This window comes from Benincasa hispida, chromosome 7, assembly GCF_009727055.1.
Source record: "Benincasa hispida cultivar B227 chromosome 7, ASM972705v1, whole genome shotgun sequence".
NCBI lineage: Eukaryota > Viridiplantae > Streptophyta > Magnoliopsida > Cucurbitales > Cucurbitaceae > Benincasa > Benincasa hispida.
The window spans coordinates 28,148,806-28,162,402 of record NC_052355.1 but is presented as its reverse complement, the minus strand read 5'-3'; the positions used below and the strand labels follow the sequence as shown (position 1 = coordinate 28,162,402).

The 13,597-nt window shown below is 37.3% G+C and overlaps 1 protein-coding gene across 5 annotated transcripts in view; it reads left to right on the top strand.

Annotated features, from left to right (window-relative positions):
* Positions 1-2,436: 2,436 nt before the first annotated feature.
* LOC120081496 (pullulanase 1, chloroplastic) overlaps positions 2,437-13,597 on the top strand; it is a 38,611-nt gene continuing 27,450 nt past the window's right edge. For 3 of the 5 annotated variants that reach the window (XR_005482861.1, XR_005482862.1, XM_039036442.1), the window contains exons 1-16: positions 2,440-2,735; positions 3,041-3,182; positions 3,259-3,311; positions 3,466-3,574; positions 4,061-4,197; positions 4,318-4,517; positions 4,624-4,773; positions 5,294-5,354; positions 5,671-5,791; positions 7,544-7,634; positions 7,727-7,820; positions 7,922-8,017; positions 8,220-8,360; positions 8,469-8,519; positions 8,751-8,821; positions 8,986-9,078. Coding sequence is in view for 2 of the 5 variants with exons in the window: in XM_039036442.1 (XP_038892370.1) it covers positions 2,496-2,735; positions 3,041-3,182; positions 3,259-3,311; positions 3,466-3,574; positions 4,061-4,197; positions 4,318-4,517; positions 4,624-4,773; positions 5,294-5,354; positions 5,671-5,791; positions 7,544-7,634; positions 7,727-7,820; positions 7,922-8,017; positions 8,220-8,360; positions 8,469-8,519; positions 8,751-8,821; positions 8,986-9,078 (1,850 nt within the window). In the remaining 3 variants the exon portion in view is untranslated. Of the gene's footprint in view, positions 2,736-3,040; positions 3,183-3,258; positions 3,312-3,465; positions 3,575-4,060; positions 4,198-4,317; positions 4,518-4,623; positions 4,774-5,293; positions 5,355-5,670; positions 5,792-7,543; positions 7,635-7,726; positions 7,821-7,921; positions 8,018-8,219; positions 8,361-8,468; positions 8,520-8,750; positions 8,822-8,985; positions 9,079-13,597 lie in introns of all 5 variants that reach the window. The other 2 variants (XR_005482863.1, XM_039036441.1) reach the window with 2 other exon arrangements.

Sequence of the window (13,597 nt, the reverse complement as noted above, 5' to 3'; positions counted from 1 at the left end):
CCATAAATCAGAGTGGATCAATTCGAAAGGCTATGTTGTGTGGCTTTTAGATGTAGGGAAAGGTAAATTATGAGCTTTGCCCATTGAGCATGAGTCACAAAACAGAAATTCTTCATTACTTTTGATAGGCAGATTACATTCTCTAATAACAGAGTTCAAAATTTTAAGTGAAGGATGTCATAAACGTCTATACCAGAGAGCTTTTGATATTGCTACATTGACATTTGCTGTTTTTCCAGATAATACCAATGCAAAGGAGTTGTTATTTATGTTCATAATCTGTTAGTGTTCAGGGAAACTGTGCTTCAACTCCCCATTTGTCTTGACAGCTACTCGGTCCAAGTGATACAACCCATCCTTTAGATTTCCTTTCAGAAGAGTTCAACTTGTACCCTTGTCCTTAACAAAGCAATGAGCATCATGAAACTCAAAGTAGATGTTATTATCCTGAGCTAATTTTGACACACTTACCAAAATTTTTGTAATGTCAGGTACACACAATACATTTTCAAGCAGTAAGGTATTGTTTCCATTAGACAGAAAGGTATTACCAATGTATGCGATTCGTAATTTGTTCCCATTTCCAACAATAACATTTTCATTACCCGGGTATTCACCTGGATGAGACAAATTTGCATAATCGATGGTTACGTGATTTGTAGCTTCGCTGTCCACATAGCAATTTGGATCCACAACGATTTTAGGTCCAACAAAAGGGTTCGAGTTTTGAGTTGCAACAAAGGCAGCAGGATTTGATCCAGTATTACCTCCATTGTTCGGGATTTGTCCTTCTCTGTTTCGCCCAAAATTTCCAGCAAATTCTTTATTGAACCTGTAGTAACAGACGAGTGCTGAATGTCCATATTTACCACAGACTTGGCATGAAGGTTTGTTTCCACGTCCACGGCCTCGTCCTCGACCGGAGTTCATTGCCATTTCCTTCTCCTTGTTGCTGATTGAACTGAGCTCGAAATTTTTCCTGGTGATGGTTGTTCATTTTTCTTGTGTCATTAGGACTGTGACTCTAGGCCACGTTCACACTAGGTACAATATTTCCTAGGTTCCTTTGTGAGTTTTGATGTTCTAGGCGTTTCTCAAATATGAGGAGCTCAAATTGAATATCAAGCCATGAAATGTCAGGTCTACCTTATATTACCACAATCATTGGGTTGTAGACTTTTTCCAAGCCAAGAAGGACCTGCGAAATCAGTGAATGTCTAGGTACAGGACTACCGACCTGACCCAAATTATCAGCGTTAGTTTTCATTATTCGTAAGTAATCCTCCATTTTTTAGTTACCTTTCTTCGTTGTCTGGAAAATGTGATGAAGAAAGTCCTCCTCTGTTCTTGATTGAACATCGAAAAGATCCTATGTGGCTTCCCATAGATCCTTAGCGTTGTTAAAACCCATCAGCTACAGGGCTACTTCAGGGGTCATCAAGTTGTATAGCCACCTGAGGAGCAGTAGATCTGTCGTGACCCATTGTTCGAATAGTGGATTGATCATCCTTGATCGAACGGAGCTTGACGATGCTTCATCAGCACTTTTGGTGATGTCTCCACCTTGAAGTGTACTTGATTCTTCAACTGTTATGGTGACGAATTTTGAAGGACAAGGTTTTTCACCTGTGAGATGACCTTACAGCTTATAGTTCTTTAGGATTGGTAAGGCTAAGGTTTTCCATAGTAGGTAGTTGCTCCGATCAAGCTTGATGGTTGTGATTTGATTCAAAGCTAGTTCAAAGGAGGATTGCTGAAGTGGTGAAGGAGGAAGGTCCTGCGGAAAAGGTGTTGGCCATTATTGGCTCTAATACCAAGAAAGACGTTTGAAATAAAGAGAGAATATGCCGTTATGGAATTTCTGCTGTATTTTGTTCATATATTTTGTTAAGGAAATGATATAATATATAGACGATGTCCCTGGATTGGGGAGAAATTTTTTTGAGAGAATATAATATACAAGTGTGCACACATTATTGACTAGCCAGAATATTCCTTCTAATCAATTGGGCTTCTAGAAGAGGAGGATTGGGCAAATATTGTTGCTGACTTGTAGGTCCTCTGTGTATATGTAGACGACTGACTTGGTGGTTTTCTCTAACACCTCAAACTATGATTACATTAGGGCTGATGTCAACTATCCAAGGTGCTCCAAGCAAATGCCTCTCATCTTCTCGAATTGCCCCATTGTCCATTACAGAGAGAGTGGGATGCTTTTTTTGTATATGTACGAGTATATTTTTTTTATAATTTCACTCGAATTTGAAATTAAAATATCATTCAGTATCCCTTTTATTAAAAAATCAGGATGATTTGACAAAGTTTTACCCAACTTTTGGGTAATCCGTACGAAACCCCCGTAATATTTTTAGCCAATACCTTTATTACCATTTTTTTAAATAAGTGATCTAAAAGAAATTTTCACGTCACGTCACGTACATATCTGCTGCAGAAAATATCGAACAAACAGTTTTCTCTTTCTCCCAGTGAAAAAAATGTCTCTTCTGTTTTCCTCTTCCCTCCATCTTCTACCTTCGTCAACTCCCGCAACTTCCATTTGTTACCAAGCTCATCCCCGTATCGCCGCGTTTTCTTCATCTCCTCCGGCCGGCGGATTCTTCTCCGTATCTGCAACTTCTCTGTCTCATTTTCTCGACGATAACTTTCGGAGTGGATCTCTTTACTGCTCATCTTCCTCGTCAATGTCGCTCGAAGAATCTACTTCAACTTCTCAGGTTACATTTCCTTTTTGGCACCTGTCATAATTTGGTAGAGAAGACAAATTTGTAATGTAGGAGTAGGACCGACTTCAGTTCCAATAGCAACGAAAGGAAAAAGGAAATTTAGATAGGCATCAGCTCAAGTGGTTGAGATTATTATAATACGGATTAAAAACGAATTTTCCTTGATTACTTCGTTTAGAGAGGAAATACAAATCCAAGAGTAATTTACAGATTGAACTACTTGAATTGCTACATGATTGCGGTTGAGTGTATGCTGATGGATGTATACTTCTTTGTGTCATAAAAACTGTGAATAGTTGGAGGATAGCTTGTTGTACTCGAGAGCTTTTTGGGTGAGCAGGTATGTTATAGCGTGGAATGTGGAAGTTGGGAGCGGTTCTTGCTATCTGTTTGCCAGTAAAATGGCTACTCTGCGTATTGAAGATGGTGTAGTCGAAGGTATGATTGTAATTGGTGGATCGTCACTGTGTTGGGACCAAAAAGAGAATATGCTGATTTATTTTCTTATCAACAGGCTACGATGTGAAACTTAAGCTGGAAAAAGACCGCGGCCGGCTTCCAGAAAATGTAATCAGGAACCAGTAACAATTTTAAACAAATTGTAGTCACTAGTCTTTGTGATTTGCTTGTGTATAATCTCCATTTTGTTGTTACATGTTATGGATGTGATTGTTTCTTAACGTTAAAGGAAAAACTGATAGATATCATTTTATATTATTAGGTGATCAAAAAGTTCCCTCATATTCAAAACTACTGCCCTTTCACAGTCCCTCTTGCATCAGACGTTGAAGCACTCCTCAAATGTCAACTGGCAGTAGCCACTTTCAACTGTAATGATATTCTTTGATTTGTTTCTCTATCATCTTATAGCATTGTACCGTAACTAGATAACATATAAACTAAAGTTTAGACGTAAGCTCCCACTAACTCTCTTCTACATCCTTGATCTAGAGTTAAAAGAAAAGGATAGAGGGAAAAAAAAAAAAGAAAAAGGGAAAAGATGATGGAATGATTTTGATTGTAGAACAGTCATGCTTTATATTCTTTATCAAATATTTTCTTGTGTATGCATTGCACCATATTAATGAAGTGGTGTCTGTTTTGTATAAAAAACATGTTTGATGCTCTTGTAAAATTGATGTATTCTGACAAACGCTACTGCACAGTAAAACTGTTGCATGTTTTCCTCCCCACAATAATATTGAAAGGCACGGTCTTCCAAATTATGGATGCTATATTATCATTCAGTTTCTTATTCAGAGACCAATATTTTATTGTGCCCACTGATCTAACATGCCTTTCTTTGTGGTGTTCAGCTTATGGTGAATGCAACAATATTACTTGCCTGCAGCTACCCGGTGTTCTGGATGACTTGTTCTCATATGAAGGTCCTCTAGGTGCAGTTTACTCCAAAGAGGCTGTATCACTTTACCTTTGGGCTCCAACTGCTCAGGTGTACCAATTTCCTGCTATCTAGCCAATGCCTTACTAACGTAGCTTGCTGTCACGATCTGATGTGCATCTTTTGAATATTAACCTATTTATTCTACTCTCTTTTTGCTGCATCAATCAGGCTGTACGGGCTCAAATTTTTAGGGACCCAGTGGGTGGGACGCCATTTGAAGTTATTCAGCTTGAGGAGCTTGATGGCGTTTGGAGAACCAAAGGACCAAAAAGTTGGGAAGGCTGTTATTATGAATATGAAGTAACAGTCTACCATCCTAGCACCTTGCAAATTGAAAAATGCTTTACTACTGATCCTTATTCTAGAGGGTACAAACCTCTGAACCAAAAAACTAAGCAGCATTGTTTTAGACCTGTATACTCGCTAGAAAGTGCAAGCTTTACGTATACTCCACTCTTTTTACTGCTAGAGCAGGATCTCATCAGATGGAAGGCGGACATTATTTGTTGATATTGGCTCCAATGACTTAATACCTAAGGGTTGGGATAAATTAGCTGACGAGAAACACCCAGTGGATTCATTTTCTGACATTAGTATTTATGAGTTGCATGTAAGGGATTTTAGGTAAGTACTTGATTCTGAACGTGTTCAGAGCTTTTTCGCAACTGCATTCCAATTTTTCAGTTGAAATATTGTAGGAATTGTTGATAAATTCTCCCCTTTTCTAGGATGCAAGAGAAAACTGACCTTTAACGTTCATCCTTATATCTATATTACTTTTGTGTGATAAGATATGCTTGATCTATTTTTTCACAACCTCTGCTACATAATGAAGCTAAAAGCTGATAATTTTTACTTTCTTCTGATCTTTACTCCATCTTAAAAGGGGTAGAAAAGGGATGAAAATGGTTAAAAGACTTAAAAAAAAGCTGATGCAATTTTTTTGTTAGATGTGGGATTCGTATACTTTTCTGCCAATTTATTAAGAAAAAATTATTCCAAGCAAAGAAAGTGGAAAATCTAGGATTTTACTGTGCCATAATGGTGGTGTGCGTATTGCCTTTCCTGATTGAATCATCTCTTTCAGCATTGTTCTATACTCTTTGCAATTAAATCCTTTTAACGTTCTGTATTCGTAGTGCAGTATAAGTGATCAAAGTGTGCATCCTGATCTGCGTGGTGGTTTTATGGCTTTCACTTTGCAGGTAAGTCCTACTTTTCATCCCATTGTGTGAATCAGTTATATGCTAAGTTGCGTTTGTATAACTTAACCAAAGTTTCTTTAATTCCTTCAACAAAAAATGTTTTCCCCCCTGCTCCCTGTCCCTTATATGCCATGCATGTTTTTATCACTTACCTTATGCATCATGCATGAATTGGACGTTTGACTAGGAAGCTGAAAGTTGTAGGATCCCTATCTCTTGTCATTCTTGTACACTACACATGCATTTGATATCAGAATAAGAAGCTGATCTTGCAGAAATGAAATAGTGTTTAATAATAAGCATATGCCACTTGAAGGATTCTGCTGGAATCAATCATTTAAAGAAGCTATCGAATGCTGGTATTAGTCATGTTCATCTACTGCCAACCTTCCAATTTGGTGGTGTTGATGACGACAAGACAAAGTGGAAGTTTTTCGGTAAGTATATGTCTTTGGTTTTCCTTTTGTGATGTTTCAATCTTGATCCAAAACTAAAAAGCATGGTTTATTGTTTGCCCATTTGAACTCAGATACTAGTAGACATAGCTTCTGTATGCAAAATCTGTCTTTTACTTGCACTTCTTTTGTTATCAATCAAAAATTTTTTATCCCAACTTTTCCATTCCCAATAATGCGATTATCATCAGAATATTAGGGAACTGATGCATATTATTTAAAACCTGGTAGACCGCTTCATTATTCAATGTTTAGAATATGGAACCTCTTAACTGAAAAGTTATTAGTTTCTTACAACTAAAATTTATGGATTTATATGAACTGGGAAGTATAGAAGACTTCTCTGAAGACAGATAGGAAATTGTTGAAAGTTCTCGAGATCAGTTGTTGGAGTGCATTATCTAATGTAGAACCTCAAAGAAACTTCTCTATTCAATTTGATAGTGGCCAACACAACTTACATATTTATAGGCTGGACAGTAGCCTTAACAAAGAGCCCAATGGGTAAATCCTAAGGTCTAAACCTTTAACCATCGTAAAACAACATTTAACCAAGCCTAAAAAAAAAATTAAGAAAGAACACCCAAGAAACAGATACAAGTGCCCAAGAAACCTCATAAGGATTACAAGAAAGGTCTCAAGAACACATTAGCCCTTCATATTTTTCATAGGTTTCACAACATTGATTTAAGAGGAACTACAAGTGAATAATGTTCCTGTTACAAAATCGACAATTAAAGAAAACAAAAAAAAGTAAAAAAGTAGAGAATCGATACACAAATTCATGTGGTACACTGATAGTGTATTAGCGATGTCCACGGGGCAGAGGGACAACAATTTTATTATAGAGAATGTTATAAATTACATAATAAAATAACACCTTTAGGGTTAGAGAGTTTATACAGAGCACTTCTAAACCCTAGGGTCATAATCGTAAATAACCATAAATAATTAAATAATGTCAAATACGAATTTAACTTCGGTTTCTGGGGGCGTCACCCCCGAACCCCCCACCAGGGTGCGCCGTCCTCGGACCCAACCCCATACTAAGTTGTTCGAAGCACCAGATAACAAATTCAATACATTCCAACAAATTTCACTATTAGAGCGCATGCATTTCTTTCACTTCCTTTGAATCATGTGTTGTTAGCAGTCTATTTTCCTGTCACTAGACACATTTAGGTGGTTTTTTCAAAATAAAAAAAATTAAAAACAACCTTAAGATCTCAATGGCTTGTTTCAGTACCCCTTGCTGCTGTAATACAGATTCAATCTCGCTATGCTCCTCCATTTCTATAATATAGAGCATAATCTTTTTCATTGGCATATTGATCTTGGCTCTACATCCATGGGTAATGCATTGTGAACCATGACAATCAGAGAGAAGATCACGTACTCTCCCAAGAACTCACTAGTGTCAGAATCCTAAATTTGTTATTTGTTACAACTCACTGTTAAAATTGAGCACGTCAGGCTGCCAATAGGATCGATCCATGAAGCGAAACACCCAACTACTGCCCATTACTAACTAACAATAGCCTGCTTCCACCAAATGTGGAGCATTCCTGGGTTTTGTTTTTCTTCTAGTGTCAATAACGTGTACTTGGGTGATGGGCCCTACCAATACATGATCGTAAATGAATGGTATTCTTGATCTACATTGAGTTGATTATGGGAATCCTTGTAGCATTTGATGTGTTTGACACTCACTGTCTACATAAAACAATGTTGCAGATACCGAACTTCTGGAAGATCTTCCTCCTGATTCAGCTGAACAGGAATCATTAATTGCAGATATCCTAAACAGCGATGGGTATAACTGGGGGTAAGCTCCTGATTTTGGAGTTGTCTTTGAAGCAGTTAGGTTCTTTGAATTTTAAAAAGTCTTATTTGTCTGTGTTTGGCATGTCTTTTTAGGTATAATCCTATTCTGTGGGGAGTACCTAAAGGAAGCTATGCAAGTGATCCTAATGGTCCTTGTCGTGTAATTGAGTTCCGAAAGATGGTTCAGGTTGACAAATTTGTTTGCGTTTCTGACAATTTCAGATCACCATTCAGTTATCAGTAACGAGCAGAGCAGTCTATCATATTAAAGTATTCAGTTTGTTACAGGCACTTAACCAAATTGGCCTTCGTGTTGTGTTGGATGTTGTCTATAATCATCTACATGGACATGGACCTTTTGATCCAAATTCTGTTCTTGATAAGGTCTCAACCTATGATTGCTTTTAATGTACTCTTGTGCTTTCTAGATTGCTCAGCCCACCACTAAACATTTCACTGTTCATGTCTCATCTTGTCATGTTTACATTTTATCGATGGGCTTTTGTGTGTGTGTGTGTGTGTTCCCCCCCCTTATTTGTTTGTTTGTTTTGTTTTTTTTTGATAATATGGTATTCCTCGCTTGTAGATTGTACCAGGGTATTATTTGAGAAGGAACGCTGATGGTTTCATTGAGAATAGTACCTGTGTAAATAACACTGCCAGTGAACATTTTATGGTTGAACGCATGATTGTGGATGATATCTTACACTGGGTAGTTGATTATAAGGTAATTTATATACAGAAAAGATGGAACCGTCTGCTCCTTCATTCAATTGCATGTAGATTGAACCTGACTATTTATTTCTTTCGAACATAATCGGTTGATGTTTATCAGGTTGATGGATTTCGGTTTGATCTTATGGGCCATTTGATGAAAAGTACTATGGTATTAGACTTTTTTCTCAACTTGAATTCATGCAATAGTACCAATAGCACTTCGTAATTCAAGTGCAACTCTCAGTTTTCATTATCTGTTACATTTTTTTTTTTTGTTTTCAAAGCATTATCTGGTACTTTTAAACTTCTAATGTTGCAATGACTATTTAGCCAACTGCACATGAGCTTTGAAATTAAGAGTAAACTTATGGTCTGCATGAAATTTATGGTTTACCTGAAGTTGAAAGCTAAAGATGCACTTCAAGGCTTAACTAAGGAAAAGAATGGAGTTGATGGTTCAAGTATCTATATGTAAGTTTGGGCAAATGTTCTAACTATTGCACATTGTTTTGGTAGCATAGTTCCTTCAATATTGCACATTGCACATTGTTTTGCTACCCATTTTCATGTACTGAAAATTTAAATATAATGTTATATTCGAAGATTATTTTACCTTCTCTAATATTTCAATTTAGATATGGTGAGGGATGGGACTTTGGCGAAGTCGCGAAAAATGGACGTGGAGTAAATGCATCACAGTTCAACCTTTTTGGAACTGGAATTGGGAGGTATATACTTTTGTTTCTTGTACAAACTTAGAGTGCCTTTAGTTAGTGATCTAAAAAATAAGGGATTCAATAGAAAACATAGTTGTATTTTATGTATACAGTGTTTTCTGATGTGTTTGGCAACAGATTTAGTTGCTAGATCACATTTTAACAATTGTTCAAAATTTGTTTGGTAATATATCTATAAACCATAAAAAATAGTTGTAGTTACCACTTAAAGATTAGGCTGAATCTCAACTATATATTATTAATCAATTTAGAACATGTTTTATGTTATAAATTTTGTATAATTATTATAGGGATGTTTTCAAATATAGCAAAATGAGCCAACTTATTTACAAATATAGCAAAATGTCATTGTCTATCAGTGATAGATAGCGATAAACATTTATCAGTGATAGACAGTGATAGATGATAGTAGTCTATCAGTATCTATCATTGGTAGACAGTGAGATTTTACTATATTTGAAAATATTTCTAATAGTTTTACCAAACGATTATCCTATATTATATTATACATATTTTAATTTAACAAAAATGAAATGGGTTTTTTTAGATAAAGGAAACATTTCATTGATAAATGAAATTAGGGGATAACCCGAAACACCTAAAGGTGATCACATAATAGAGTATCAATTATTGACAAAAAGGATAAGGAAAGGAGAAGAAAGGTGCTTTGCATTATACCAAGAAAAAGAAAAAAACAAGGTCCATAAAACAATTAGGGGGGAGAGTTACACCGCACAAACACAAAAAGAAACACCACAACCAACTAAATCATCTTCTTTGTACCACCAAAATGGCTCACCAACAAGGAAATCGAGAAGGTGACTGATTGGCAAAGTGAACATTCCAGGTAAAACCATCATTGGTGAGCTGTTGCATCCTCTCTAATAGCCAATGTGGCTGATTTGTCGTAGTGAACCGATGTGTAAAGGCCTTGTAGTTCTCTCTGGAGCTTCGCCTTTTTGTCAGCTGTTTGTAGCTTTTTAGGTTTGGAGGGAAGAGGGATGGATGGAATTGCCATAACACAAAGTCCATGATCTGATAATAAGGAAGCTAAATCCCGAAGTCTAAATGGCAATGATGATGAAACCAAAGATGGTTGTGGGGTGAAAGTCTGTGTAGATGAATTAGGATTCTTCCCAAATGTCGAAGGGATTGTATGGCTAGAACTAAGGTCAGATGGGATAGTGCAAGGTGCCAGTTGGTGAGATTCATCTAGTTGGTCTCCAAAGGCGTCTCTGCCAAGAGGATGCTTGGAAAATTTCACCTCTTTGGTAGGGCTAGATAGATATCCTTCCGTGTCAGAATCATCAAAAGGAATATTTGTCTTGTTGATAGAGGTGGAAGGCCTTTCTCGTAATGTGACTATGGAGAGAGAGGGTAGATGATTGCCAATGCAGAGGGTGGTAGGCCTTTCTCGTATTGTGACCATGAAGAGAGAGGGTTGTGAAAAAGAAGGGGAAGGCAAATTGATGGTGCTAGGGTTTTGATTTTGGAAACTAAAGGATAATGAAGGCTCAGTTTGAATTGATAAGGGAGGTGGGTCCACTGTTTGATTTGGTAAGGGAAGCCCCATATTTTTAGGAATTGGTCAAAAGAGCCGAAAATGAGGAGGGTTGTCAAAATGAAGGGGAAGTTGAATTGTTATGGCTAGGGTTTGGATTTCGGTTTTGGAAACTAAAAGATAATGAAGGCTCGATTTGAATTGGTAAGGGATGTGGGTCCATAGTTTGATTGGGCAGGGAAAGCCTATTTGATTGCTCCATATTTTTAGGAGAATCGATCAAAGGAGTTGATAATGGGGAGAGAGGATGCGCAACCAAATGATTGGAAGAGGAAGTAGGTGAAATACTTTGATCACAATCCCGAGAATCAAGGGGATGATCGGCCAAAATATGCAATGATGAGGCATGAGATCTTCCAAAATCCCGTAAATCATGGGAATCCTTATATTCAGCAATCACATTAAAAATCTTTCCATGTGACGATTTCTGACGGCCATGAGCTCTGGCGGTCATGGGTTGGATGCAAATGGTGAGATCAACGCTGGCCAACTGTAAGGGTAATCGAATCTCGTGTGGAATGAAGCCGGGGTCATTTTCCTTGACCTTTATACGTGCATATGAAAGATTCAAACCTCTTTCCATTTGATTTGATGGTTGAAGATAGCCACCACAAGAGTCACCAATATGTTTGAAGACTGCTTTTGACCAAAGTGTCACTGGTTGGTTAAAAATGTCAATCCAACCACTATTGGAGGCCACCATATGCTGCTTAAAAGATAAAGGGCTCATTGGAGTAAAGAATCTCAATCTGTGTTGGTCAATAACTATCCAATCGGTATGAGCACATAGAGTATTTGAGATCTTTGAGTTGTAGACATGTAGCAAGGCTTTTTCATCTGAGATGGAGACAAAAATGAAAAGGGTTTATCATATGAAATACTATATTTATCATGTTATTATCTTTTTTAATGTTCCCTAAAAAACATTTTTAATGTAATTTTGCATTTGAAAATTTTAAATTCAAAATCTACATAAACCAAAGACATGAAAATGTTATTTTTAGAATTTCTACTATTTGGATCAGAAAATCTAAAAAAAATTTAAAAAAACAACCAGTTGAATCTATTTGATAAAGTGAATTTGAAAACATAAAACAAAAATCTTTTATTCAACCCTTTGTCGCTCCGATTCATCCTCATTTTTCTTTAAGATTGCATATCGAACAAGCTGATATAAAAACCTTGACAATTTGAGAATTAGGAACACTTTAGTTATTTGTACCCCCAATAATTAGTTCTAAAATCCTCAAGGAGAGTTAGAGAAGGTTACCTTATGATCGAAGACTAGGAGGTAAGGAGAAGAGTTTCCTACTCAAGGTTTGAATACTCTAGAAGCAAGTTGATCAATTATACCTGAATCAAGAATTGCAAAAAGGATGGTGATTAATCTGCATCATCAACACAAGAAAAATGTCATTCCATTTCCAAAATCCAAAAAAATTGTGTACAACTTAATGACCAAGCTTTAGATAGCCCCCAAAACCCTAATGTGTGCCACATCTAAGATCTAAATAAATGACAAAAATACCTTTATCTAACACATTTTTGAAAGGATAAAGATGGAAAAAATAAAACTACATCTAAATTATTAAAGAAAAAATGAACAATAACTTTGAGCCCTTGGTGGTCCATATCATCCTCTCCTCCTTTTGATTGATTTGTCCTCAAATCGAAATTGTCATTATAGAGCAATTTTGTCGTAAGAGATGTTAACGATCTTGCTTTCTTTTGATTCTTCTTAAACTTTCGACCATGGATGAGTTTGTAAAGAAGCTTGGAGCAATATTTTTTTCAGTAGCGTTGTTTTTCTTCTCCATTAGTGCTTTGAATTCCTACAAGTAATCAAAATAAGTAATACTAGATAACACATCGAGATTAACTCCATCTAGGAGATGGCAAGCTCTCTAGTGTATAGGCTCAAAGCTGAGTCATTTTGAGGAAATATTTCATCCTCAGAAACTCTCATAATTGGACTCTCCCTCAATCTCTCCTTCATTTTCATTACTTTGCACACTATTCTCAAATTCTTCTTTCACATTCTCTTCTTCTCGTGTCTCTGCATCCTCATTCTCTTTCTCTAAATTTGAGTGAGAATTGTTTATCGCTTTACTCTCTGTGGCTCTTCTTTCTTCATCCTTAGACATCTCTCTTTTTAATTCTTCTCATGTTCATATCACATGCCTTTAATGTTTCCATGTGTTGATATACATTTTATGAAACTTGAGCATAACTCAAGTGGTTAAGGCTGTTGAAAATAGGAGGGTTTAGCCGTAAGGGCATTTTAGTAATTTACCCTTGCCCTAGGTTTCCTACTAGTTTATTTATATGAGTAGCCTCTCCTGTATTCAATATTATCAAATTAATAAAAGTGTTCCGTATCGTGGTTTTTTCTCCCTGTTCTAGGGTTTTCCATGTAAACAAGTGTGTGCTACTTTCTTCCTTTCTTCTTTTACTTTCATCATGGTATCAGAGTGGGAAGATGAAACCCTAGCCACCATTGAGGAAAACCAATTAGGAGAGTCAAAATCGCCATCAACCGACAACAATGGCGCCACAACCATTGATATAGTTGCTGCTGTACAGACTGCCGTAGACGATTTTCCCTCATCTCCTCAAGCCGGCCGACCCTACCGAAGCTGACCAGCCGAGTGAAGCCTAGCCAGCCGAACGTTCGATCGGGTCGACCAGCAGCTAGCCGACCGTGCCGGATCTTCGTGCCGCGACCCAACCGATCTCTATCGGTGCAGCCCATTCGGTTCAAGCTCTCGACCAAGCCCAGCTGCAGGCGCAACCCAACCGTCGCATCCCTAGTGTCACAATCGCTCTTTCGGAAGCTTCTCTTAGCGATTGTGCGGCACTTGTTCCCGCTCACGAACAAGTCAGCCAACTCGAATACGGACTGCCGATGGCACACCGAGTGCCTCTCGCAACCTCCACCCCCGTTTTAGG